General features: G+C 35.2%; 2 protein-coding genes and 1 long non-coding RNA gene across 4 annotated transcripts in view; 1 reads left to right on the forward strand and 2 right to left on the reverse strand.

Annotated features, from left to right (window-relative positions):
- The window catches only part of LOC132286947 (vacuolar protein sorting-associated protein 41 homolog), a 48,324-nt gene extending 32,497 nt beyond the window's left edge, over positions 1–15,827 (forward strand). The window contains exons 14-19 of the mRNA XM_059789390.1: positions 852–929; positions 1,015–1,134; positions 1,223–1,303; positions 1,412–1,497; positions 15,006–15,087; positions 15,180–15,827. Of these exons, the coding sequence (XP_059645373.1) occupies positions 852–929; positions 1,015–1,134; positions 1,223–1,303; positions 1,412–1,497; positions 15,006–15,087; positions 15,180–15,605 (873 nt within the window). The 3' untranslated portion in view covers positions 15,606–15,827. The remainder of the gene's footprint in view (positions 1–851; positions 930–1,014; positions 1,135–1,222; positions 1,304–1,411; positions 1,498–15,005; positions 15,088–15,179) is intronic.
- LOC132286948 (uncharacterized) lies at positions 2,640–5,861 on the reverse strand. The gene is made up of 2 exons (XR_009472902.1): positions 5,549–5,861; positions 2,640–3,063 (listed from the first exon to the last, which is right to left on the reverse strand). It is a non-coding gene; the product is annotated as an uncharacterized LOC132286948 (long non-coding RNA).
- Positions 15,828–20,823: 4,996 nt separating the features above from the next.
- On the reverse strand, positions 20,824–25,543 carry LOC132284139 (protein GAMETE CELL DEFECTIVE 1, mitochondrial-like). 2 transcript variants are annotated; one of them, XM_059786210.1, is made up of 5 exons: positions 25,330–25,525; positions 24,879–25,009; positions 23,997–24,721; positions 21,565–21,754; positions 20,824–21,336 (listed from the first exon to the last, which is right to left on the reverse strand). In XM_059786210.1, the coding sequence occupies exons 3-5, from the start codon at positions 24,686–24,688 to the stop codon at positions 21,118–21,120; spliced, it is 1,101 nt and encodes a 366-aa protein (XP_059642193.1). In that variant the 5' UTR covers positions 24,689–24,721; positions 24,879–25,009; positions 25,330–25,525; the 3' UTR covers positions 20,824–21,117. The 2 variants fall into 2 exon arrangements, with proteins under 2 accessions (XP_059642193.1, XP_059642192.1); XM_059786209.1 differs by lacking the exon at positions 24,879–25,009 and having other exon boundaries at positions 25,330–25,543.
- Between the last annotated feature and the right edge of the window lie 1,165 nt (positions 25,544–26,708).

Below are 26,708 nucleotides of genomic sequence, written 5' to 3' on the forward strand. Positions count from 1 at the left end.
TTTTTTATTTTTTATGAGAAATGCAAGTAATAAATGGTGTGATATGTTTAATTTATGGTTTGAGAGTGAAGGAGAGAGACTAGGGTGATGTTAGATTGTTGAAGGGAGAGAGACTTGAGTGGTCAAGTGGGTTTTCATAGGAAAGAAGAATACACTTGGGGAAGTGCATGATTAAGTGGCTGGAGAGTGCGAAGGCACTCCTTTTTTTATGATAATGGTTGGATGACATTTCTCAGGTGACACATTGTGGTACTGCAAGGTGTCTCACACAATGTCGTAAAAGATGGTGCTGTCTTGGGCCAGATGCACTAGACGTGTCGCGATGCTTAGTGAGATGACATAGTCTCTCTCAAATGTTGTAATGTGTTGCTTATTCAGATGGTCACCTAGTGAGGCATTAACTCTTTGGTAAAATCATTGCCATCTAGATTGCAACTTCAAAACACGTATGTGTGCAAACGCTAGACATAATAGTTCTCATGTCATGGGTGATCCAGTTCAATCAGTGCTCAAATTCAGTTGGATTGAGCTGTTCTCCTGCTGGCTTGACCTCTGATCTGGGTTTGAAAGTATTGCAAATGTTTTGCCACTTGGCACCTGATTTTCTATCACCTGATTTATTCTACAAGATGCATTCATCAGTTAGGTATCTGATTAGGATTCTTATTTTCTGATATATCGCTTTTTCATTGTTCATTTAATCCATTACACGATTCACTGCTAGTGTTACTTAAGCTTTCATTATATTTTCACTTCCTAAATTGCTCGTCTGGTGTACTTAATTGTATTTATGTGCAGTTATGTTACATGCATTATCTAACAGTTGTGCTTCTGTTTATTAACTGTAACAGGTGGAGCTTTATGCAGACTATGATCCTAAGATGCTGCTTCCTTTTCTTCGTAGTAGTCAGCATTACACACTTGAGAAGGTTTGCAGAGTGAATGGTGGTAAATTATAATCTTCCATGATTTATATTTTGTGTTGACATTATTATTCCTGAAATTTAATCTCAGGCGTATGAGATTTGCGTAAGAAAAAATCTAGTGAGAGAGCAAGTTTTCGTCCTTGGCAGAATGGGAAATTCAAAACAAGCCCTTTCAGTTATCATAAATAAATTAGGGAATATAGAAGAGGTATCTTTCATATATCCCTTACGGTTTTCTCTCTGTATTCTTGTTCTGAATTTTAGTAGTGATGGGTAAGTGTCATAACTTTGTACAGGCTATAGAATTTGTGGGTATGCAGCACGATGATGAACTTTGGGAAGAATTGATCAACGAGTGTATTCACAAACCTGAAATGGTATTGTTATATACAGATTTTGAAGATTAAATGCGCATGAAAACATTATTAGTGTTTATCCAAATGTTACTTTTAGTAGTCTTCACACATGTTTCCACTAATTGGCAGGTAGGCGTGTTGTTGGAGCACACTGTGGGAAATCTGGATCCTCTCTATATTGTAAATATAGTGCCAAATGGTTTAGAAATACCTCGGTTAGTATGATCACAAACTGTTCGTGTTAGTTCTAGCAGTTCGTATTATTATTATTATTATTATTATTATTATTATTAATTATTATTGTTGTTGTTGATAACTTCCAGTTGGTTTCATATGTTTTCCCCAAATAGAACTGCTAATTTTCTACCGCAATTTGATTATAGATCTTTCTTCAGATGGCGTTGTCTGAAATTTACAACTTATCTTTTGGTCTATAAATTATGAATGGTTCAGTATGGAATTTGTGTTCTATCATTTGGTGGTGGATATTGCCTCATTATTTTGAGTTAACCATAGTTACATAATTAGGAGCTTGATCAATGGATATTGATAGCTGTAGTAAGTACCAGACAAGTAGGTGTGAAAATGAAGGTGATAGGGTAAGGACCGGAACCTAGGTTCTAACAGAGATTATGCGCAAGGTCCGTGATCTAGACCTAGAAGGAAGGTGAATAGGTCTTGTTGGTTATCTTAACTTAATTTTTTTTAACTACTTTTTAGATTAAACTAAATTACGAAGTAATGTAAAAAGAAAAAATAACACTAAGTCTCAACTCTCAATAATCAATCAAACCATCATGCCTTACTCATAACACATCCAATCATAAGCAATATGAAGTAAAATAAACATAAGGAGACACCAAGATTTTTATGTGAGTAACCTCAAAGAGAAACTCATGGGATCCAGTCTAGTCAGGTCAAAATCCACTCTAAGAAAGAGATAAAAGTAGGCTAACAAGTCAAATACCCAGTACGCCTAGTGATACCATGTCATTTTGCTGACATGGTTTCGCCAACCAATTATATCTTGACATGCGGTGTGGGACTCATCAAAATACATGCATAAATGCATTTGAATTAAATGTCTTGTAAACAAACTACTTGTATGGACTATGGAGTGGACCCAATATTCTTATATGATGGATTTAATAAATTTGGCGAAGAAACCAAGAAAGGTGGGAGCGAGTGAATTGGTTCGTATCTAATTTTCTTTCTTGTAGAAGAATGTAACTTTCAAGCTGAATCAATCAACTAAATTAGAACACAATCAACACAAATGTTTGTAACACGGTAAAACCCCCCAAAATAGGGGAAACATCCACGAAGCCTTTACGCTTTAACAAAGGTGCACTATGAGTAAAGGACACTCAACTCTCTTTAATTCCTTTATTCTAAACGACAGTAGTTCAACTAGCGATTCACCATTACAATCAAAGATGGCACCTAACAGTACACTCACAACATTCACTACAGAGTACTGGTTGGTACTGTACAAATATCACCGAGTCTCACCCACTAAACAGCAATTATAAGATACAAAAAGAGATATCAACAGTATTCAATGTTCTGATGTATGAGCAGCTTCATTTGATGAAGAGAAGTCTTGCTCTTGAAGATTGAACTTGCAGAACAATTTATAGTTGCAGTACAGAGCACCGCCATTTGAATGAGGGTTTTGTGATTTGGAAAGCTTCCTCAATCTTCTATTGATCTTTCTGAGAGTGTCAATTTAATCTTTCAAAGAATGATAACAATTTGTCTCTCAAAGTTTCTGAAAAGATCTGTTAGAAACAAAGAGAAGTTATATAGTTATAAGTTTTAGGGGTAATATAAGAATTTGAACTAGCCATTGGTGACAACCTTTCAAATGAATGACTCACGAAATTACATAAAAACCCTTTCAATAACTGAAATAACCTAGAGCACTAAGCTTCCCTTAGATGATGATTCTTTAAGAGTAGAAATGGTATACATTTCAATTACAAAAGGAAATCCTCCCCACCCCCCCAAAAAAAAAAAAAAATCCCTAAGCACATATTAAGCTGGGGTTGGGATAAAACCATTTTGTTTTGACCACCAAAAGAACAAAGCAAGCATAGGACCAAACAGAGCTTTATCTGAATCAAGAATCTCCCCCTTTGTTTTTTTAATGGCAAGACCTCAAAACTTAAACACAGTAATTGAGCCATCAAATTTGCCTGACAAAAGAACAGTAGTAGCAAATAGAGCAGTAGTAAAAACCAGTGTTGTTAAAGGCGCGCCTAGGCTCAAGGTGCAGGTCTATGCCTATTGTCATCCCAAGCGCACTTATGTTTACTAGGCATGTGCCTCGGTTGCGCCTTGTCCTATTTGTCAGGCACGCCTCACTGTTTTTATTATTATGTTTTTTTTTTCAAAAAAATGATTATTCTATTTCTTAAGCCAAAAAGGTACTTTTGGCAACTTAATAAACAAATAAGAAAGCTCAAGCGCAGGAGAGAATACATTTTTGTTCAAAAGAATAAACAAATAAGAAAGCCCAAGAGTCAAAGGGTCAACCAAACCGAGAAAGACTGAGACTGTGAGACCAATGACGAAGGATGAAGTCACATCAGTTCTTTCTTCTTCTTCTTCTTCTTCTTGTCTCTATTCTCCTCTACTCCTCTCTTCTCATCTTTGTCTACATCTCTCTCTTCGTCTAGTTCTCCTTTTCTTTTTTTTTTTGGGCTCCGTTTTATATCCTTTTTTTCTTTAACACTTTCTCTCTTCATCTACTTCTGTCTCTGCGTTTTTTTTTTTTTGGCTCTAATATATATACTTTTCCCTTTTCTTGTTAACAGTTTTTTTTTTTTTTTTTGGTTCTATGTTTTGCTTTTCAAGAAAACAAATTTGTGCTATGTTTTATGGTTCTTGTATGCCTGTATAGTTGATGGATTTACTTTTTTATATTTGGTATTAATTTTTGGAATATTGATATGACTTACGAGATATGACTGCTTTTATGGTAGTTTAAATTTTCAATTGTGTGCCTCGCTTCACTCAGGCTCGCACCTTGGCCCTAAAGGACCTCTAGCACCTTGAGCCTTTAATAACACGGGAAAAAACTAACAAACTCGACCCCTTTTTTTCATTGAAAGATAAGGGAACATGCTGAAAAAAAATGTACCAAGAAGAGCTGAGACAAACTCCCCCTAAAAAATAGCTCCATAAACCAGAAATGTGAAATCAGAAAGGGGAGTGAAGGAGCAGTGACTAGACCTTTTCAACAACACCTAGGGCTGCCCTTAGTGTGTGAAATCTAGTGGCTGAGAGAGCTTTTGTCATAATAATATCAGCAAGTTGTGCATCATTAGAGATTATATCCTTTTGAACATAAAGAAGTGATATTTAATATCAATGTGTTTACTTCTGCAATGAGGTGCATAATTCTTGCTTATAGAAACTGCCCTTTGATTATCACAGTGAATAATATTGGGATTTTGAAAAATAACTCCTAAATCTGTTAGGATATTTCTCATCCACAGAACTTGAGAACAGGCCTGAGCTGCAGAAATATATTATGCTTCAGAAGTTGATAAAGCTACTGAACCTTGTTTCTTTCTCGCTAAGCCAAGAAACTAGATTGTTACCTAGGAAGTAACAGCTGCCTGTGGTGCTTTTCCTATCTGGGATAGAACCTCTCCCCAATCAGCATCTGAGTAGACAATTCATGAGAATTACTTTATTTATCATGATGACCATAAGACAGGGTGCCCATAATATACTTTAGTATTCTTTTAGCTGCTTGCAAGTGTGAGGCCTTGGGATTGGACTGGAATCTGGCCACTAGAGCTACTGAATGCATAATATCTGGTATAGATGCAGTGAGATAAAGCTGGCTTCTTATTATGGATCTATATAGAGTGGCATCAACAGATTCTTCATTTTCATCTAGAGTAAGTTTAGTACTCACACACATGGGAGTAGACACAGGTTTGCTCTCAAGCATATTGAATTTCTTAACCAACTCTCTAGAGTACTTTTCTTGTGAAATGATAATGGCAGACTTTTGTTGATAAATTTGAAAGCCCAGAAAGTATCTAAGCTCTCCTAGCATAGATATTTCAAAATTAGAATTCATGTGTTTTGCAGACTCTTGAGTTAGAACTTCATGTGATCCACAAAACATTATATCATCAACATATATTTGTATGATCAAGAACTGATTGTCAGTTAACTTAAAGAGCTTCATCAACTTTACCTCTAATGAAATTTTGAGCAATTAAAAAAGTGTAGAGTTTTTCATACCAGGCCCTTGGTGCGTGCTTGAGGCCATATAGAGCTTTCTTCAATTCGTAAACATGAGAAGGATGATTTCCAAGGACAAAACCTTCTGGTTGCACAACATACACCACTTCATGAAAATCTCCATTTAAGAGTGCTGACTTTTCATCCATTTGATATACCTTGACACCCAGTGAGCATGCAAATGACAGCATCATTCTTGTGGATTCTAATCTGGCAACAGGGGCAAAGGTTTCTGTTGGAAAATCTGCCAGAAGACTTCCAGCCTGTATTGGCTGGCACAGATCTGCCAACTGTTGGAAATCTGCCAGAAGACTTCCAGCCTATATAGGCTGGCACAGATCTGCCAACTTCTAGAAGATATACAGCCTGTATAGGCTGACACAAATGTCCAGCTGTAAATATTGACTATCTAGGATTTAGTTGATTTTTTCCATATTAGTTTAGTTGTCTTTCTTCCGGTCATTATTAGGAGATTGTAAAATTGTGTATATTCATATGTTGTCATTATATGTAGAAGATGTAAGAAAGTATTATCTCAATTTGAGGTTTGAATGCAAACATGGTATCAGAGCTCGAAAATTTGCTACTATAATCGTGTTCTTTCTTTCTTCTGTGCCTTGTGCCTTCATTGCCCAGGTTGTATTTTCCAGATTCATTTAAAATCAATGGTATATTTTCCAGATTCATTTAAAATCAATCTTGACCTTCATTGTCAAGACAGATTTCCTTAATTTGGCCTTCATTGCCTTTCATTTTATCCTTCATCCTGTTGATTAGGGTGATTTTCATTCATTTCTTTAGATTCAAGTCTTCCCTACGTCTTTGTCATGTCGGGTACATCAGAAGTTAACTCCTCTGTTACAAATTAGTCCACAAACCAACAGTCTTCTCCTAGTGAATTCCAGAATATATCAACCATCTTCAAACTCAATGGAGGGAACTATTTAGAGTAGTCATAGTTGGTAAAAACCTATATAAAGGGAAAAGGGAATTGAGTCATCTCATTGGACCAATGGTGAGTAAGGATGATCCTAAGTTTGCTGCTTGGGATGAAGAAGACTCTAAGATCATGTCATGGTTGTGGAACTTGATGCAGCCGGAAATAAGCCGCACTTGTATGTTTCTCCCAACAACAAAGGAAATTTGGGAATCTGTTTGTCAAACCTACTCCAAAGTGAGAGACGCAGCACAAATCTTCAATCTCAAGACAAAGATCCTTAACACCAAGCAAGGTAATCTTTCTGTTACTTAGTACTATAATGTTATAAAAGGCTTATGGCTCGAGTTAGATCAATACCAGAATCTTAAAATAAATTGTAGCACAAGTGCTGCAATGCATCAGGAGTTTATTGAAAGTGAGAGAGTTTTTGATTTCTTGGTGGGTTTAAATATGGAGTTAGATCAAGTAAAGGTTCAAATCCTAGGGAAAGAACCACTACCGTCCTTGAATGAGGCCTTTGCAATTGTAAGGGGAGAAGAAGGCTGTAGAAGTGTCATGTTAGAAAAAGGAAATTTTGTGGATAGTTCTGCCCTAACTATCTCTAAGAAAAATGGAAATGAAGGAGGCGTGGCTGCCAATGTTGCAAATTCTGGAAGATTTGAGGATAAGAAACCGATTGATAAAGATTCCCTTTGGTGTAGTTATTGCCGGAAGAATAGACACACCAAGGAGACTTACTAGAAACTTCATGGTAAGCCTCCAAATTTTTTTGGGAAAGGAAATGGAGGTAGAGGAGGAAATTCAGGCTACAAATTGTTGAGTTTGTGCGTAGCGGTATGGTTGTGGAATATAATATGGATAAATAACCTATAGGGTGGTGAATAGGTTTTAACTTGCTCCTTTATCCAGTTTTTCCTTATTTTAATTTTACCGAAACAAAACTAAAATCAAACCACAAAGCAAAAATAAAGTGCAAGTAAAGTAAATAAGGTTTGAGAGATGATACTAGGATTTTTAGCGAGGAAACCCCAATTGGTAGAATAGACCAATTGTTGCTGGAAAAACCTCGTTGGACTGTGCAGTCCAAAGATAAACGATCCACTATGTTTGAAGTAAAGTACACCGAACTTTGACTTAGGCTTACACCCTATCGTTCTACCAAAAACCAATTGCTGACAATCCTTGACTTTGCGACTTTCCCGTCCAATAACTCTCGACCTCAGGCTTACTCTTGATATTTGTAGAAGAGTTGCAGGTAGATCAAACAACACTCCACGAATGCTTTGACCCCTTCAAAGTGTGATTACTTCACCCCTTTTCTTCAATATTTGAATTTGACGAAGAACGAATGAATTCTGCTTTTCGGAATTTCTGAATCTTCAATTATGCTCCAATTCCGATGAGATAGAGAACAATACTACTAAATCACTCGTGTTTACGTGTGTGCTCTCAAAAATAAAATCAGAAAAAATCAGATTGATTTTCTGAATAAAAATCTCATAAAGATGGCTCTCAATTTGGATCTGAATTTTGTATGCAAAAGCCGTGAATAAACCTAGATGACTATCTAGGTTTATATAGAGTTTAGAATGTCCCAATCCCTCTGAAAATATAGAAAAATTCGTGCATAGGACTTGGAAAGAAGTCTAGTCCAAAAAGGAATCAAACAGAGCAAGAAAGAAAAGTTTCCAAACTGTTCAGGATGCCTTGAACCGGTTCAGGATTCTTGAACTAGTTCAAGAAGGCCAGCAAGTATTTCGAATGATATCTTTGAGTCAACTGGTTTAAGGATGCTGAATCGGTTCATGATGGCCAGACTTGAATTTTTCTCAGAATCCTAAAAGTTAAACCTGTTCAATTATTCTTGAACCAGTTCAAGAGGGACAAAATGTATTTCTTCCAAGAAAAAACTTCCAAACTCTTTCTAAGTGTTCTCATTACCTCACAAAACTTCCTAAAGCATTGTTCTCATCATCCCGGAGTCTAGTAAACCATGAACACTTGAACTTCTTCAAATTCGCATCCAATTTTCAATCTTGAATTTTTGAATCAAAAAATTACAACTCGATCGGACTTGTTTTGACAACGAAATTAGTCAATATACAAAATATATATTTTGCACATTCTCCCTAAAATATATATCTCACAATCTCCCCCTTTGGAAATTTCGTGACAAAACCCTAAAAACAACATGTAATCTACCCAAGCAGAAAAAACAAATTACAATGATTATCAAAGAAATAAACTGCGGAATTTTTCTTGAATCTCATGAAACTTCAACACATGTAGCAACCTGTAATATCCACATTAGCTCTCCAAAACTATCCGTGAAGCTTAATCAAGAAAGATAAACAATAAACATATATCAATATGTGAATATATATACATATATATATATATATATATATATCTCCCCCTCAATTCTAGAAACTCTCCCCCTAAAATATGCACACTTCTCCCCCTTTTTGTTACAAATTGACAAATAAAGCTCAACAAAGAAGGAAAAGAAATAATGTGGGAGAATTAATAATAAGAGTAATCAAAACTATCATCCATGCATAAGATATTGCAATATGCACAAAAACATGATGATATATAGTAGCAATGGAGCCAAAGACAAGTATCCAAGATAACACATGTTCCATCCACATGATAAATAAGACCAATCATGCTCAAAATCACACACATGATATCTCCATCCAATTAAAAACAAAAATTCCTAATATAAACTAAAAGGAAAATCTTTTTGGATTTTTTTAAAATTTTTATTTTTATTTTTATTATTTTTCTAATATTTGACCAAAAATTATGAGATAGCAATTTCCATGAATTTCAAGCATACATGAGATTCAAAAATTTCTGAAGAATTCAAGAGAATTTAAATACATGAAATTTTTTAGACATCACAAATTATTCTATCAATGATTCAAATCAATTCTCAAGCATGCAATTACAACATGAAATTCAACTTGCAATTTTTATAAAAATTTAGAAATTTGTCTAGCAAAGTTCATATGTATGTGTGTGCAATCCAACCTCATCAATTTTCAATCAGATCACATTGATCAACTGTCTAAACCATATTGATCGAAAAATATCAAGATAAAATTGTTTTGAGCAAATTTTACTAAGCAAGGCGGCTTTCACTCTAAAGATTCCCTATTTCGACATGTCTCTGCCTTTCTTTTTACTCAATTAGCTCCTCTTCAAAGTCTAGGAGCTTTCGATCTAATTTCAATAGGTAGCCTTTTCCTTAGCAAAGATTTTCAGTATTCTTTTGAATTTTTTTTCCTTTTCTTTTAATGCTGAAATTTCATCAATTTTTTTTTTTTAAACACATACTCTATTTTTTTTTTTTTTTTTAAACCATAACCTTTATAGCTTTTATGAGCAATATGACCTAGTCAACTTCACAATGATTTTCAAATAAATTTTTTAGAGTTGTAATAGTGCACATGAAAGATATGAATTCAAGAGACTCATCTATAAAAATAAAAAAACAAAGCAAATTGTCTTTCACCATATAGATTACACATCAAGAATCTTTTCTTCAAATAATCACATGTCCCCAATTTGCATTCAAAAATAACTAATTCAAGAGAAATAATTATCACTCATGTATTGACAAGGAAAACATGATCATCACTTTCTTATGAAAGAAAAATAATGTAAATCCTAAACTACAAGACGTGGTCCAATGGAAACAAGATATTCATCAAAGCATAGTCCATGACCATAAAAACTTTTTAGGATTTACTCTGGGGGTTTTGCGCCCAATGACCTATTGGAAACAAATTTGATAGCATCAATAGGCACATATAACCTCAAATCCTCTTTCTTCACCCAAACAGCTTTCACCTTCAACTTTTGATGAGATTTTTGTGGAACATCAATAACCTTCTTTTTCTTATGTGAATTCCTTTTAGCACGAAAATTTTTAGGTTTATTTCAATTACTTTGCTTTCTAGCATGAAACCTATTTTGTGCAAAGGAATTATAACTATGAAAATCAGAACAAGAATTATCCCTTCTCCTCTTATAACAATAGTGTTGACGTGTCTAGTTCTACCACAATAAGAACAATAAAGCACCTTGGACACTATCTTAGCATGCATAGGCTCAACAAAAAGTTTAGACTTAACAATAGACACATTCAAGTTCTTGGGTTTAACAAAAACAGTTTGATCCTCTTTACTAGATGAACCTTCATTAAAACCTAATCCAATTTTATTACTTACATGCTTACCAACACTAATCATCTTATCAAGCTTAATCTGCCCAGAAGCAAAAGAAATCAAATTTTCTTGTGACTTTTTCAATTCAAGCTCAAGAAAATTAATTTTAGCAACAAAAGATTCTCTAACATAATTAGCTCGACTTACCTCGCTCTCGAGAATTTTTACAAAGGACTGATCTTTACTCCTTATATTCCTACAAAGTGTCAGCTGGCTAATATCTTGACCAAGGGACTCTCAACTCAGTCATTTCAAACAATTATAAGCAAGCTGGGAATGAGGAATATTTTATTCACCAGCTTGAGGTGGACTGTTGGAAAATCTGCCAGAAGACTTCCAGCCTGTATAGGCTGGCACAGATCTACCAACTGTAAGAAAATCTGCCAGAAGACTTCCATCCTATATAGCCTGGCACAGATCTGCCAACTTCTAGAAGATATATATAACCTGCATAGGCTGACACAAATGTTCAGCTATAAATATTGACTATCTAGGATTTAGTTGACTTTTTCTATATTAGTTTAGCTGTCTTTCTTCCTGTCATAATTAGGAGATTGTAAAATTTTGTATATGTATGTTGTCATTCTATGTAGAAGATGTAAGAAAGTATTTTCTCAATTTGAGGTTTGAATGCAAACAGTTTCATCATAATCTAATCTAGCCACTTGAGCAAAACCCTTGGATACTGGCCTTGCCTTATTCCTGATAACCTTTCCATTTTCATCTAGCTTGTTCCTGTACATCCATTTGATACCAATGACAATTTTGTTTCTGGATGAGGCACAAGTTCCCATGTACTGTTTTTCTCTATTTGACTCGGGTCCTCCTTCATAGCTTCAATCCATTCACTTATGCCCTTGGCTTCCTTGTAGCAATGTGGTTCTATAGCTGAAAGTAGAGCAAAGTGGCTAGTGTCCCCCCATCTTCTAGGATTTTTCTTTTTGTTCTTGTCATAACTCCGGTTTCCTTATTGACAATAATGTTTTCTTCTTGGAACTTCTTTTTGAAGATTTGGATGATTAGACTGTGTCTGATCCCTTTTCTGATCTGTTGTCTGTAGAAGATAGGTTATAATTCATCACTTGCAGCCTTGGTATTTTCTTGAGGTATCTTCTTGATCATCAATTCTAACATGAATAGATTCAACCAGCTTATTTGTCCGTAGATTATAGCGTCTGATTGCTTTGCTCTGTGGAGTAACACAAAAATATTCCTGCATCAGATTTTGGTCAAATTTACCCAGAATATCTTCATTATTGTAGATGAAACATCTACTACCAAAGACTTTGCTTTCCCATGCCACAACTCATAAGGAGTCTTGGTTGACATGGGTCTAAGAAGGACTCTATTTAGAATGTGCACAGCTGTATTCACAGCTTCAGTCCAAAATCCCTTAGATATATATCCTTTAATCAAGCAACATAGTTCTAGACATCTCTTGCACCGTCCTTTTCTTTCTTTCTACCACTCCATTTTGTTGAGTTCTTACTGCAGAGAACTCCTTTTTGATTCCATGATCTGTACAATAGTCCTCAAATTCGTTGCTTGCAAATTCTCCACCAAAGTCAGATCTCAATCTCTTGATCCTGCAGTTTTCTTCATTTTCTACAATATTCTTGAATTTCCTGAAATGAGTTAGTGCCTCTCATTTATCTTCTAAAAAATAAACCCATGCCATTCTACTAAAATCATCATTTAAGAGCATAAAGTATCTGCTGCCGCCAATACAATGTAACCACACTAGGTGCTTTAACTTGTTAAATGCCCTTCCAATCTGTGAGCTTGCTATGCATTGTTAGACTTATTCCTTAACAGCTTAAGTTTCTGAGGCCATTGGTAATGTTACCGGATACATGGTATTGGAGCCTTGTTCCAGAGATGCCCTGGGTTTATGTTTCTCTGTCTAGATTGGTTAACCTGCTTTCTTTGTCCGTGCAAGTTTGCGCTCTATGGTTTCTGTTTGTTTTGTCTCTTTGAATGTGAGACGGGGTCGTATATGAGGGATGGTGTAGGAACTTGATTTTAATTGTTGAACTCATTTCATTACAGCTTACCTTTAGGGAAAAACTGATGGTCTAACAGAAGGGATGCTTGAGGGTCTTTTTACCCCTAACATCTTAAGGAAGGACCTAAAACTTAGCACCTCTCTCCTGAAACCTTCCACCACTATGTGTTCTCTTTTCTTTTCTTTTTTACCTTGTCAAGAAACTGACTCACACACCCACTTTGCTCCTTAGGAGACTTGAACCCTCAACCTACTACTTTGAAAGGTGAGGAAGTACCTCTAGGCTACAGCCCTTCATGGTCACTATTTGTTCTCTTTTCCTTTTGGAAAGGCTAACTTGTTACCAATAAGAAAATGCAGACATTGATTTCAGCTCCGAGTCTTGCTAAATAGGTATTACATGCGACATCCATCTTTGAAACACTTCGATAATTCATTATAGAACACTCCTTATCTATTGCTGCAAAATGTTAAGAAACACAAATTTTAGAGCCTCGCCATTACACCAAACAATACATAAAAACCTCTCAACCCAATATGATTACTGATAGCATTCCTAACTTTACTTATAGTCCACACTCTATTACTCCTAATGCTATACTCCTTTCCATCACCCTTCTTCACAAGCTACATGGCCTCCACGTATGTGCATTGCTTACCCAAAGATTTGTCAAACAACCTCTGCTTCCTAGTACCTACACCCCATACATTAATGGGAAAGCAAACAACATTCAATCAATCTAATGGTAGTTAAACTTTTATCATAAACCTTCCACAGGAGATGCTTCTGAAACATTTCTAATCTCCCAGCCACAGAGGGAGGACCAGTGAAGTTGGGATGGATATATATTGGCAAACTGGGAAAGGTAAAATTATGGTTAGTATATCTCCCTAGGAACTCTACTTGTCCCTTATTCGTCCTTTTTGCTTTAGAAGACAAAATGAAAGGCAATCCCTAGCAGGATGAAGTGAAGGAATTCAATCCTATACCCCAGACTATAGGCCAAGCTTTCCACATCCTTTACCTTTCCGTTGGGATTTAGTTCAATGTTGGCTAAATTTTATTTGAATCACTAAACTCCTCAAAAACAAGGTGAGACAAATGTCAATTTCCTGAGCTGTGCCACCTTTGCCCTACAGAAAATGATGGTTGTTACGACAAATATGGCAAACCAAGAACACAATCAAGAATTACGAAAGAAAAGTACACACACCACATACAAAGATTTACGTGGTTCAGCACAAGCCTACTTCTACGGACCACGGTGAAGATCCGACGGAGGAGTTCACTATGCGAAAAAGTGGAGGTTACAAGTTTCAGCCCCCCCAAACCCTAATTCTCTCTCTTTCCGGCAATTTTCAGTGTTCTCTCGTATCGCACTCCAAACCCTAAATGCCCTTATGTACTGGGCTGCAAGAGAGTTCTAAACAATGGTCCAAGACCCACAAAGCCCATTTTCGGATTGAATCCGGCTGGAAAAAAATTTGAGCCACAACATCACAATGGTGTAATCTGAAAATTAAATATTTTATATACAGTAAAAGGGACTTGTTTACTGAAATAGTAAAAGATGACTCGGAGGACAATCTGTTCTCATGTTTGTTTAAACTATTACTTCCACTTATACAGTAAAAGGGACTTGTTTATTTTAATATACTTGTAAATTTAAATTTTTTGCTTTATTATATTTTCCTCCTCTTTATAATTTTCATTCGTCTCATTATCACTTGTAAATTTTGTTCGTTTCACATCTGTTCCATGTCTTGGTTTTCAGGGTTAAACTGTAGCATTGCTCTTTGAACTGAGTACTCGGGAAATTTTATTTAGTAATTAGGAAAGATCAATACAGTGGCCGCAGTTGAACTAATTTTTGGCGAGGAACTTCTCTACCATTTACATTGATACAAAATTTCTCTATGCAGAACCATCCTTTTTCTTATTTGGTTGAGTGAAAGTTGTTTTAGTTGTTGACCTATACATTAAATTTGATGTTTTTAACTATTCACTTTTGTTAAATTATAAATAGTAATGGACTAGTTGTTTGATAACTATAATTCCTTTACTGTGATTAGAGCTGTGTATATTTTTTCTTATATGATTGAGTGAAGGTTGTTTAAGTTGCAGACTTACACGTGAAATTTGATGTTTTTAACTAATGTTTCAGAACTTTAATTCCTTTATTGTGATTAGAGCTGTATATATATATACATAAATATATTCTTCTTTCCCTGGTGAAGAGCTGTGTATAATTTATTCTGTCTTTGAGCTCCTTTCAGGCTGAGGGATCGTCTGGTCAAAATTATCACAGACTACAGGACAGAAACTTCTCTTAGACATGGGTGTAACGATATTCTTAAGGTACTCAGCTGCAGTCCCTCCTTTCCCTAATAATTGCCGAAGAAAACAATTTAAAAATGCTTGACAATTGCATTTAACTGTGAAATTGGCAGGCTGATTGTATTAACTTGTTAATTAAATACTATAAAGAAGCAAGACGTGCAGTTTACTTGAGCAATAAAGAAGATGAAGCTCGTGCTAAAAGGGATGACAATAGGGCCTCTCAGTCAACTGAGAGAGCACCTAACGTGAGAACCATGGAGGTTGAGTCGAAAACTAGGGGAGGTGGACGGTGTTGCATGTGTTTTGATCCCTTATTCATACAGGATGTGTCGATCATTGTATTCTTTTGCTGCCATGCCTATCATAGAAATTGTCTTATGGATTCCACCAATTCTGTAAGTGCCAAAAAAGAGGCAGGTGCTACTTCTGGAGAGGCGATATCATATTATTATGAGAATGGTGATTTTAACGACATCGATACCCCTTCAAGTGCCTCTCCGATGCGTTGTATTTTGTGTACTACAGCTGCAGGTTGAGAATATATTGGTTGGGGTAGGGGATGAGGTATTTTTTGTGTGTATATGTGTGCATATGTGTGCTGTTTATTAGGTCTTGTTGTTATGCTTCAATTCGTAATAGGCCTTGTATTTATTATTTATTATTGATGTCTTGTCTTGGACGTCATGATGGCTTTTTAAGAGAGCTGTTTCTTGCATGCGGATGTAGTTTTTGCAGTCCAAAAATGAAAGGTTTTTGCACATCAATTGAGTTCATAATTTGATTTCCAGTATCGTGATGGGTGAAAGGCGATGGGAGTTGTTTGAATTGTTGGTAAAAGAATGAGACTGGGGATCTTTCAGCCAGGGGTGTAATGCTTAGGCACAACATATTAACACAACATGAAATAGGTGAGTTTTGAGTTTAGTGTAACAGTGTTTGGGTGATAATCATGTCGATTTGATTTGACACTCTAATTTGACAAGTGCATGTTTAACCCTATAATTAGTTATCATTTGGTTTTAACTCAACTTGTTCGTTTTTTAAATGACTTGAATAGTCATTTGCAACTTTTATTTTTGGGACAATTTTATTTGCAATTAATGTTGGACTTAATTACCCAAACTCAGATTAAATTTCAATGCAAAATCAATTTGGATTGGGCTCTGTTAGGGGTCAGGCAGTAAATTTTAACTTGTATCTTTAGAGATGTATATATTGGAAAAGTTAACCTCCCCTCTTTTTATGGGAAGCTTTTTCCCAATTTTTGTTGGACAATAATTTAAAATACCCCACCATTTCATCATTCCACGTTCTCTCTGAGTCTCTCACTCAATTCCATTTCTGAGATCACGCATCTGCCGCTTTGCCTTCTAACCTCATCACCAATGTGAGCCACCTTGCCGCTGCTGTCATATGAATCTCGTTGTTGCCAGGTGTTAGATCATAGGCATTGTCGTTTTGTTGGAATAGTCATTTCATTGGAGTTGTGGTTTTGGGGTGGAGTGGCGGTTGGGGTTGTGGGGGTGGGATTAGTAATTGTGGCTGTTGACTTTTAACAGAGAATCAAAAGAAGAGTAAAGTATGAGAGGATGAAGAAGAAGTGGAGGAAGAGGAGGAGAGAAATAGAGAGAATGAAAGAATACTTTCATCCTTTCATCATATTCTATTTATACTAAAAAGTTTTATAAACTACACAAGCACTCTACATTATATAAGTAATAACAAATAATTCCCCCCATTCCCAAGTCGGAGCAAAAATATCTATCATGCCTATATTGACTGAGATATTTTGAAAGCAAGTCTTGCACACTTCCTTAGTCAAAACACTAGTAACTTGATCAAGTGTATTGACGGATAGAGTACAAATTAGCCCAAAACAAAACTTTTTCTTGATAAAGTGTTTATCAACTTTAATGTGCTTTGTCCTGTTGTGTTTATTGTGGTCAATGCTAATAGCAGCCCTGTTATCACAATACAACTTCATAAACTTATGAATAGGAACCCAACTCATCCAACATAGTTTGTAGCCATAATGACTTACAAACTCCATGTGCCATGGATCTAGCTACTGCATATTATTTCTTGCTTCGCCATGAAATAAGATTTCCTTCAACAAATGTGCAATATCCTAAAGTAGATCGTTAATTTGTTATAGATCTTGCCCAATCAGCATCCGTGTAGGCTTCAACACACAAGTGGCCATGACAGCCAAACAATATCCCCTTACCCCCTTGAGGAAGCAGAGAATATGATAAGCTACCTCCAGACGAGGTGTACGTGAAGCATGCATAAATTGACTAATCACACTATCAATGTAGGCAATATTCGGTTGCGTGAGAGAGAGACAAATCAGTCTCCCAACCAATCGTTGAAATCTTCCCACATCATCTAATGGGTCTCCATAAAGTGTATCGGTTTTAGCCAACATGTCTAACACAAACTTCTATTTAGAAATAAACATCAATTTTTTTGGATCTGGACACCTCGATGCCTAAAAAGTATCTCAATAATTCGAGGTCTTTATGACACACACCAATCCCATCCAAAATTTTCCAATGGACCCATCTCATATTCCATGTGAAAACTGAGTGGAAAGGAAAGGAGTGAGCTGATACATGAAATTATACATGGACAGTGCAATATTGTGACTTACAAGAACAACTTGGCAACCATCTCGGTTAATTAACCCATTGTTGGAAACATGAAATATGCTTAATTGCACTGGAATTAAAATTAAATAAATTAATTAAAGTTTTTTTTTTTTTTTTTGAAAGGAATAAATTAAAGTTTTGCCAAAGTAACAATAGTGTATTCAACCAAACAGAAAAAAGGAACAATGTTGTTGTTATAGTTAAAATACTTAAGAGGAAGAACATGAACAATGTTGTTGCACGTGGTTACCTGACAAGTGGTCCTGTTATATGTGTTTTTAATTCACGATGCAATTGTACTTCCAACATTTTAGTCATTAATTAAGTGTGTTTTTTAATAACAAGAAGAAAAAGGAAATGACATGACAGTATTAGTTGTATATTTATGAAAAAAAAAAAAAAAAAAAATAGAAGAAATAAAGCTTGTCAGTTGTCACATTTGGACATATAACTAGAGGTTGGGAAAAGAGGAGTAATTTTTCATGGCATGTTTGTAAAATACAATGGAGTGAAGATAAAGTAAATGAGATTGTTTAAAAGTAATTCTTGGTACAAGCATTTAAAGCAACATCATCAACTTACATCCAGGTGACTAGAATCTCATCAACTATATAAATCACACCCCACATTTTCTGTCATGATCTATATATTGTCGCTGTCTTTCGGTAATTCTCCTGGAAATTGGAACCCATCTTCTCTCTCTAAATTCTATATCAATAAGAGTCATCAGATTATCAGTGCATGTGAAGAAGTTCAGGCATTGTTTGCAATAATATTGCCTTTGTTCCAGCTAGGTTCATGTTTGAAGACCATGACTTCCAAGGTCTCTCTCTCTCTCTCTATCTAAATGATCAATAAATTAATGGGTTCCTAATGTTTATAGATGGTGGTGCATAACTGCATATATGCAGGTGTACGTACGTTTCACCCCTCCTAATGAGGAGATCCATGTCGTTTTCGGGTGTCGAAAGGTGTGAAGAAGTGCATTGATCAGATGATATGTCTGATGATGGATCACAAGTACTTGGAGAGAAGAAGAGGCTAAATATGGAACAAGTGAAGACACTTGAGAAGAGCTTTGAGTTGGGCAACAAGCTTGAGGCTGAGAGGAAATTGGGGTTGGCTAGGGCTTTGGTTCCAGAACAGGAGAGCAAGGTGGAAGACCAAGCAATTGGTGGAGAAAGACTATGGCCTCTTAAAAAGACAGATTGAGCTACTCAAGGCTGAAAATGATGCCCTTCAGGTTCAGAATAACAAATTTTGTTAGTATTTTTATTCTAAATGAGTGAATCATGACGATCATATGTTTTTTCATGTTGACATACTACACAGAAATTTGAGTTCCCAATTCATTTGGGTATACTTAACTTTCTTATTGTTGGTTTTTCTTCTTGAATTGGATCTTGATGACTTGATTTATTGGCCTGTGACAATAATACGAGTGTTGATATTTCAGCTTACTTATGTAGAAGAAGTTGATAACAATTAATTTTGCTTCCGTTTCATATCACAATTCGTTGGTAGGACAAGCTATTTAGAATCAAAATAATTCAAATGACAAATTTCTCACATGACTTTCTCGATTTGACTATTAGGTCTGAAAATTATTGTCCTTTTCATAAAGTGAAGAGAACATTAAATTATATAAATCTTGATTATTGGAGAATCCTTTTCACTGGTTTATTTTTTTAAAAAAAAAAATTTGATTTTAAGAAAAATGAGTTCTATGCGTTCCTAAGCTCATTTAAAGTCGATATTAATTTTTCAATTCACTTTTGTTTGGGTTGATAGTAGAGCATGTTTCCGAAAGTGTACAAAGAACCCACCATTTCTTATTGCCTTAGGCCTTAAATGGACTTTGGTTGTATATACATGTTTGTTTGATACAATGTTTTCGTATACATTTTTTATTTTTTATTTTTTATTTTTTTCTCCATTGAAAGAATAATCCAAAGTTGAGTTTATTAATTTTCTATAGGAGTTGATGCTTAATCTTATTTGGTTGGTTCAAATGCTGCAGGTAATGGTTGTAAAAGGCAGAGGATGGACTGAAAGTGGACCCATTAATCTCAATAAAGAAACATAGGGTTTTTGGAAGAATGGAAGTGATGTCAACTTAGGTGGCACAAGAGCACCGGAAGCATTATATTCCAATCCAGATAACAAACACATGATGTTCCCTTCACCACTTAAGTCTAAAGTTAAACCTTAACAAGATCAGACCTCCAATCTCAGAAAATTGATCAAATGGTTCCAGATGAGAACTTCTGTAACATGTTCAGCACCGGCATCGACAATCGGCCGGGTTTTTTGGCCATGGCCAGAGCAGCCACATGTTCATTGAACCAAATCCAACTCTCTCAAAAATACTTGATTTGTTTTGATATGTAGGTTTGTGTTGGCATTGGATGCACCTCAAGATGAAATTTTCATGGGAACACTTCGTTTTGAAATATACGCTACATTACCATCTATTTTCATGATTGAAAGAGAACCTGTAGTAAAGTCACATCAATAATGTGGTAATAAAGATTTATGTTACATGCTAAATTACATCTACCAATGACTGGATCAGGGTCTACTGTTCTGGCAGGTGCACTAAAATAAAGGACATTCTCTCCAAGCAATTTTATTTATTATTCTCAGTTTTAATTTGTTGTTAATGGTCTCAAAAATTGTATTGAAGTGCTCTACTCATGCCCATATTTCATCTTTTTGTCATGGTCTAACTTAAGCTGGTTCATCGAGTATTGGCAACTTGGTCCCGAACTTCTAATTTGGCAACGAATTTTCTGAACTTTATCCAAAAATTACCATCTCTCCATTGTCATTTGTTGAATGTTGAAGTCACCAGCATTTCACGTGACAAATTAGTATGAAAACCCTATTTATATCAACCAATATGTTTTTAAATTATCAAAATGTCCTAATTTACTATTTATATTGATCAAAATGGCCTACTTTGCCGTTTATATTCCCACTTATATTGACAAAAAGAGTCTCATCTCACGTGGAATTTTGGTCAAAAAGCATTTTATTCAACATAGTAACATTCAGAGCCTCAATTTTCATTCCTAAAACCACCAAAAATCCAAACAAATGATTTTCCATCCAAAAATTGCTTTACTGACATTAATGGTTAAAGTATCAGTTGACACATTGTCTCATTTGGTTCTGATAAAAAAAAAAAAAGTGTGTATGAATTAAAGATTGACTCGTGCATCTAATGTATGTGTGCAGGTGCAACAGCATTAATTCTAATAATAAGAGAGAACCAAGGGTATGTAGATCAGAGTGGTGCCTAATAATTCGAACCATGAAATGAACATCACCAGATTGACAAGATCTTTGAGGACCTGTGATAATCAAAACAAGCTGCCCTTCCCTCCTCAGAGCATCATGGGAGAATCTTGCGCCGACGTCGAGGAGTCTCTCTCTTCACATACATCTTCTCCATCTCATTCAGGGGCCGACTAGATCCATCTGGCACACTTATGAATTTCCATCCGCCGCCGGCTCCACGCTTACCACGAGGCCCCAGTTTCTCAACCATGAAATTCCATCCATCAGAAGGGCGCCTCCTGCTATATTTATGAACTTTGACTTTCCCTGCCATCTGTACACAAACAAGACCACATCATCTAACGTTTCAAGTAGCAAAATATAGGAAATTTTATTAAAACTTCAATCATGATTATCATAATTAAGTAGGCAGGCATCGTATTATCTTTTGATTATTATTATTATTTTATTGTTTTTTGAATAAGTAAATAAGCTATGATCGCTTGCCCGCCACATCTTTTTCATTTTCATTTCCTTTTTATTAGGGTAGAGGCAATGATACCTTCATTTTGTTAAAGTTCATCTTTTGAACAAACTCCTGATATAACATCTCATCTTCCTTCATAGAGATCTCATAGTGCACCTCGTCTCGGTCACGCGGGGTGCCATCCCAACCCTCGGGCATGACCTTGAAGTCTGGTTTGTACGGCAGCGAGGCAATATGAAATTCCCTGTCATGGGAATTAAAAAATCTGCAGAAGAAACAAATCAGAAAAAAAAAACATTAGACAAGTGACCAGACCAAGTCCAATTCAGTATCCTAAACAAGTTTTCCAACCAAGTACTAAAAACATAACATCAACAGATTCTATCAATCAATTGATCACCAATCGATTCCATAAATTATTTTATGACTAGAACAAGCATCTTTTGAGAACATTTGTACATTTCACCACATGGCATGCACTCATTACAAATTGATGATGCCAAGTACAAATCAGTACCCTAGGACAATTTTTCCAACCAAAGAATTTAAATAGTTTTCATACTTGGTACATTATGTGATGCCATTTCGCAACATTACTGTTATTTATGATGTTGTGTGTTACTTTCAGTATTGTCTCCATTCAAGATGACGAGTATGTACCCCGCATTAGGCAGGAAAACAAAATGATAGGATACCAAACCAGTCCCTAGTATAAAAGCACAATGTAAAGTTGAAAGATGATCATCCCATTCACCAGGCCACTATCCAACAAAGAATGAGAAGATAATTTATAAGCTACAAAACTTCAGAGTGCAGTATTGAGCGACAGATATTATACGTTTTCAACAATGCATTGCCCACTACTATCATTAGGTACAGATTAAAACCTACAGTTTACTGAGGTAATTAGTTCCACACGGTGGATCTACACACATGTTAGAAACATCTAGGTGTGAAGATAAATTTCAGTTGTAATATCTACCAGCTTAATTCTATTACTGTACTACCCAATGTTTGCCACGCCTATGCAGTACTAGGAGGGAAAGATTATAGATTAAGCTAATCTTTGATATTACTTTCCATAAAGTGAATGCTTTAAGACTCAAACTTGTGTCCTGTTTGTCAGCTAGAATAAAATTCAACAGGGACCTACAGAATATGACAAACTATCAACAGTACCATCCTTTTGACTCTTGGCTATTTGTGAAAGGATAAAAGGAACTCTGAGTCAAGCATTCCCTGTGGTTAGTCAGTCTTTCTCCTTATCGCTTGATATTTGAACTTCTTAGAAGTTTGTAAATAAAAATGCAAAAAAATAAATAAATAAGAGAACTTTGTGTACAATTACTTAATATACTGAATTATTTGGTATGCTTATTAGGAACATGTCCAACGAGATTAAGGAGTAGGAGACATATGACATATCTAATCCACATTTTCGAAGGATTGTCTATCAATCTCTGTGAAAGAAGGGTGCAATGGAGAATCAATATCTGTGTGCGAGACTCGGTTTAGGTTCAAAAGTGGTCTTGGTTACTTCATACATTTTAAAATAGTTCATGTAACATTATTAAATAATGGAAGAGAAAATTCCACAATAGGTTAAAAAAATACAATTTTACAATAATGTCGGAAGAACAAGGAATGATTCAATTAATTTAATCTCTAATGGGCAAACATATATCTAAATATATATACATGTTTTCAACCTGCAAAACTATTAGAAAATCAAGATTGAGCTTTTCCAACTGGTAAAAAAAAAAATTTTAAAAAAAAAATGAATGGCATGGAAATGCAAAGAAAATAATAAGAAGACTAATAAGTTTTAGATCTATAACTCTAGTAATCATGAAGCATGACAACATAAATAAATATAGATATATACTTTACACAAATGCACACATACATATAAAAATAGATACATGTGTATTTTGTACTTATGTATGTGCATGTGTGTGCATAGAAAAGTTTTGAGCCTGTCATAGTCTAATTCTTACTTTTATATAAAGTCCAACTTGCACTGTTTATTGTAGCACACCAATATTAAGTTACTTTAGACATTCCCTGTCATATTCTCATAGCAGGTTTTCAAAAGTAATAAAATCGTTGAAACATAATCTAATATGGAGCATCGTACGCGGCGCGGGGTGGGGGAAGAAGTGAAGGATGAGTCTTATTATAACTTAAAATTTTAAAAGGATAAAAAAAAAAGTAAAGAGCAAAGCCAGTACACAGAAATATGGCAGAGTGGGAACTTAAAACAAAATGCATTCTAAGCCTTCAAAAGCTTCAAGACTGACAATTCATAATCAAGATTATTACGAGTTTCTTTGTAAAGACACCAAAGAAATCAGAAAAGCACAGCTTCCATATATATATATATATATCACAGTTTCTTCCTCTAAAATTAATCCACCATCCACCAAACTAGCTGATGTTGTTGACGTTAGAAATTAATAAATTATTAACAAATATAGAAAAAGTAATGATTAGATCTAATGACTTACTCGGGGCAAGTGTCCAGCAACAGCTCCACAGAGTCATCCAGAGGGTGTCCAAGCTTTTTCTCCTCTTCTTCTTCAAGTTCTTTCAGCCACAAAATCGCATGCACCCTCTGCCTCATAATCCTATAATCCTTTGCCAACTTCTCAACCGTATATACTTCTGGGTTTTCCTTGTGAAGCTTGTACATCTCAGCCTTCTCAGAGTCCTTCAAATACATGCCTCTTGCTCCAGGCTCTCGCACCTGCTTCAACAATACGCTCATATCCTGCATCCTGTCTTGCCATCCATCAACAAACTCCTTGCTTTTGCGGTTCTCTTCCTCCAATTCCTTCAACTTATCCATCTCCTCAGAAGTCCATCTGGAGGAAGCAAACTGAGATGCGGTATTATCTCCAGGACCAGGACCAGGACCAGATGAAGTAACCTGGTGGCCAACCACCTCTCCGTCAAAATGCTCCTTGGTCAGACCCGTAGACCAAGATGATGCAACATCCCAACCCAAATCATCAGAACTAGTAGTTCCATCAAGTTTTTTCCACCATTCACCTTCTTCATCTCCACCACTGCCCGACTTACTTGAAAAGACTCGAGCACTTGGCAAAACCTTCAGATCCAATCCTTTCGTCACATTTCTCACTGTATTAGTGCTTGGAGTAGCAGATATTTTGGAAATAATATGCTGCAGAATTCGCATCTTTTGAACCTCCTTAGTACAAACAACTGTGTCCTGGAATTGCATAATCAAAAAGCAAATAATGACTAATAAGTGGAACTTAAAATCTGGCATTGAGAAAATCAAGGAAGTGACAAAAAAAACATTATATTCCCACCCATAGATTGCTTTGCTGTTTCAGTTTCAAAAAAAAAAAAAAAACATGACTCACCCAATGCTTTAAATTTGAGAAACAAAATACTTGAAAGTTGTCTACTCCAAATATTTCTCAGCAACAAAACAACATACAGAAAGTGCACCAAGTCAGCCCCGGCAGGTACGGAATTGAGTACCGTTTGTTTGCTAAGAGAAATGAAAGGAAAGCCAAAACCAATGTTTAGTGAAAAAAAGAAAAAAGAGAGACAGAATTAACTCATCTAAGTTGAGTAAAGTTTAAAATAAGCTGAGATGAGTTTTCTGCATTTTCTCAGCAAACAAGCAGACTCTATAGGCACCCAAACACCCAAATTTCAAGGCATAGAACATCTCTTGCCATTAAAACATAACACCATTGTCAAAATTCACGCAATAGATAGAATGTGAGAGAGATGTGATCAACTCAATTTGCCCCAATTTCTAGGGTTTCCTTACATATAAAAATTTCTAGGGTTTAAATATGGTACCTTTTGTGTACTTGAGGACACAACTAACGTTCGACGGTGAGAGAAATCGGTGGTGAGGGCTGTCTGACCGTCGGCGAGCTCGCAGCTTCGATCGTAAAGGAGAGGGCTGTCAAGTTTTGGAAGCAGAAAGATGATGAGTGAATGATGAGAGGAATAGGGGGGTGAGACTAACCGAGCAACCCAAGTCCCGCCCGAAATTTTTACGGGCGCTATGAAGGTATTTGACATCATAAAACGGATCGGGTCTAACTGATTGTTTTAGAATCGTTTTTGAAACGGTGCCTTTTGACTTTTGGGTCTGAAAAGTGGCTTTAGCATGGTGCAACTTGAGTTAGGCAACTCAAGCTCCATTTCGATTTTTTTTGTGAATTTGGACAATTATGGCGAACCTGAATTATAATAGGTTTATTTATATATATATTTAATTTTAAATACATTATATATAATATTTAAATTATTATTACTTTTTTTCCATTCAACTTCTTTCATTAAATATTAAATTATTGTATGTTAACATTTAAGAGAATTAATTTTCAAAGTATTTGTTTGTAATTTACTAAAAATTTAAAAAAAGTCTTTTAAATTCATTTTTTTTTTAATAGTAATTGAATCTAAAACTAATTCAAGATCATATTAAATTTTCGATGCGAAGATTAGTCTTATGAGTAATCCAAATTAATTTGGATTTTTAACCCGGAATCTAAGCCCGAGTTGCAAGCTTGAATTTAAATATAGAAGGATGGATTAAGCTCGAGTTAAGTCGTTATAGTACAGAATTATAGTCTAAATATTGGATGGAAAAAGACTTTTTTTTTTTTTTTCTTTTTGTTTAAAAGTAATTTAATTTAAAATTAATTAAGAATCATATTAAATTTTTGATGTGAAGATTAGCTATAAGAGTAATCTAAATTAATCTGGATTTTAAACCAGGAATCTAAGCCCGAATTGCAAGTTTGAATTTAAAAATAGAAGGATGGATTAGGCTCGAGTTGAGTCGTTATAGTACAGAATTATAGTCTAAATATTGGATGGAAAAAGACTTTTTTTTTTTTTTTTTTTCTTTTTGCTTAAAAGTAATTTAATTTAAAATTAATTAAGAATCATATTAAATTTTTGGTGTAAACATTAGCCATAAGAGTAATCCAAATTAATTTGAATTTTAAATCAGGAATCTAAGCCCGAGTTGCAAGCTCAAATTAAAAAATAGAAGGATGAGTTAGGCTCGGATTGAATAGTTAGAATTAAAATTAGGGTTATGGTTGGACTTGGGTATAACATTTCATATAATGAGTTGGGTTTAAGTTATATCTCAAACCCACCCGAATTGCAACCCTAATTTACAAACAATTTTAGCTAATTCTTTTCCAAAGAATTTTATT

This window comes from Cornus florida, unplaced genomic scaffold, assembly GCF_030987335.1.
Source record: "Cornus florida cultivar Cherokee Brave unplaced genomic scaffold, ASM3098733v1 CherokeeBrave_3.0.0_Hap2_Chr11, whole genome shotgun sequence".
Taxonomy (NCBI): Eukaryota; Viridiplantae; Streptophyta; class Magnoliopsida; order Cornales; family Cornaceae; genus Cornus; species Cornus florida.

Coding starts and splice junctions, on each gene's coding strand:
- LOC132284139 (XM_059786209.1), bottom strand. CDS start 24,688: ATGCGAATTCTGCAGCATATTATTTCCAAAATATCTGCTACTCCAAGC. Junction 21,755..23,996: donor TTGCTGGACACTTGCCCCGA/GTAAGTCATTAG, acceptor TTTCTTCTGCAG/ATTTTTTAATTCCCATGACA. Junction 21,337..21,564: donor TGAACTTTAACAAAATGAAG/GTATCATTGCCT, acceptor GTTTGTGTACAG/ATGGCAGGGAAAGTCAAAGT.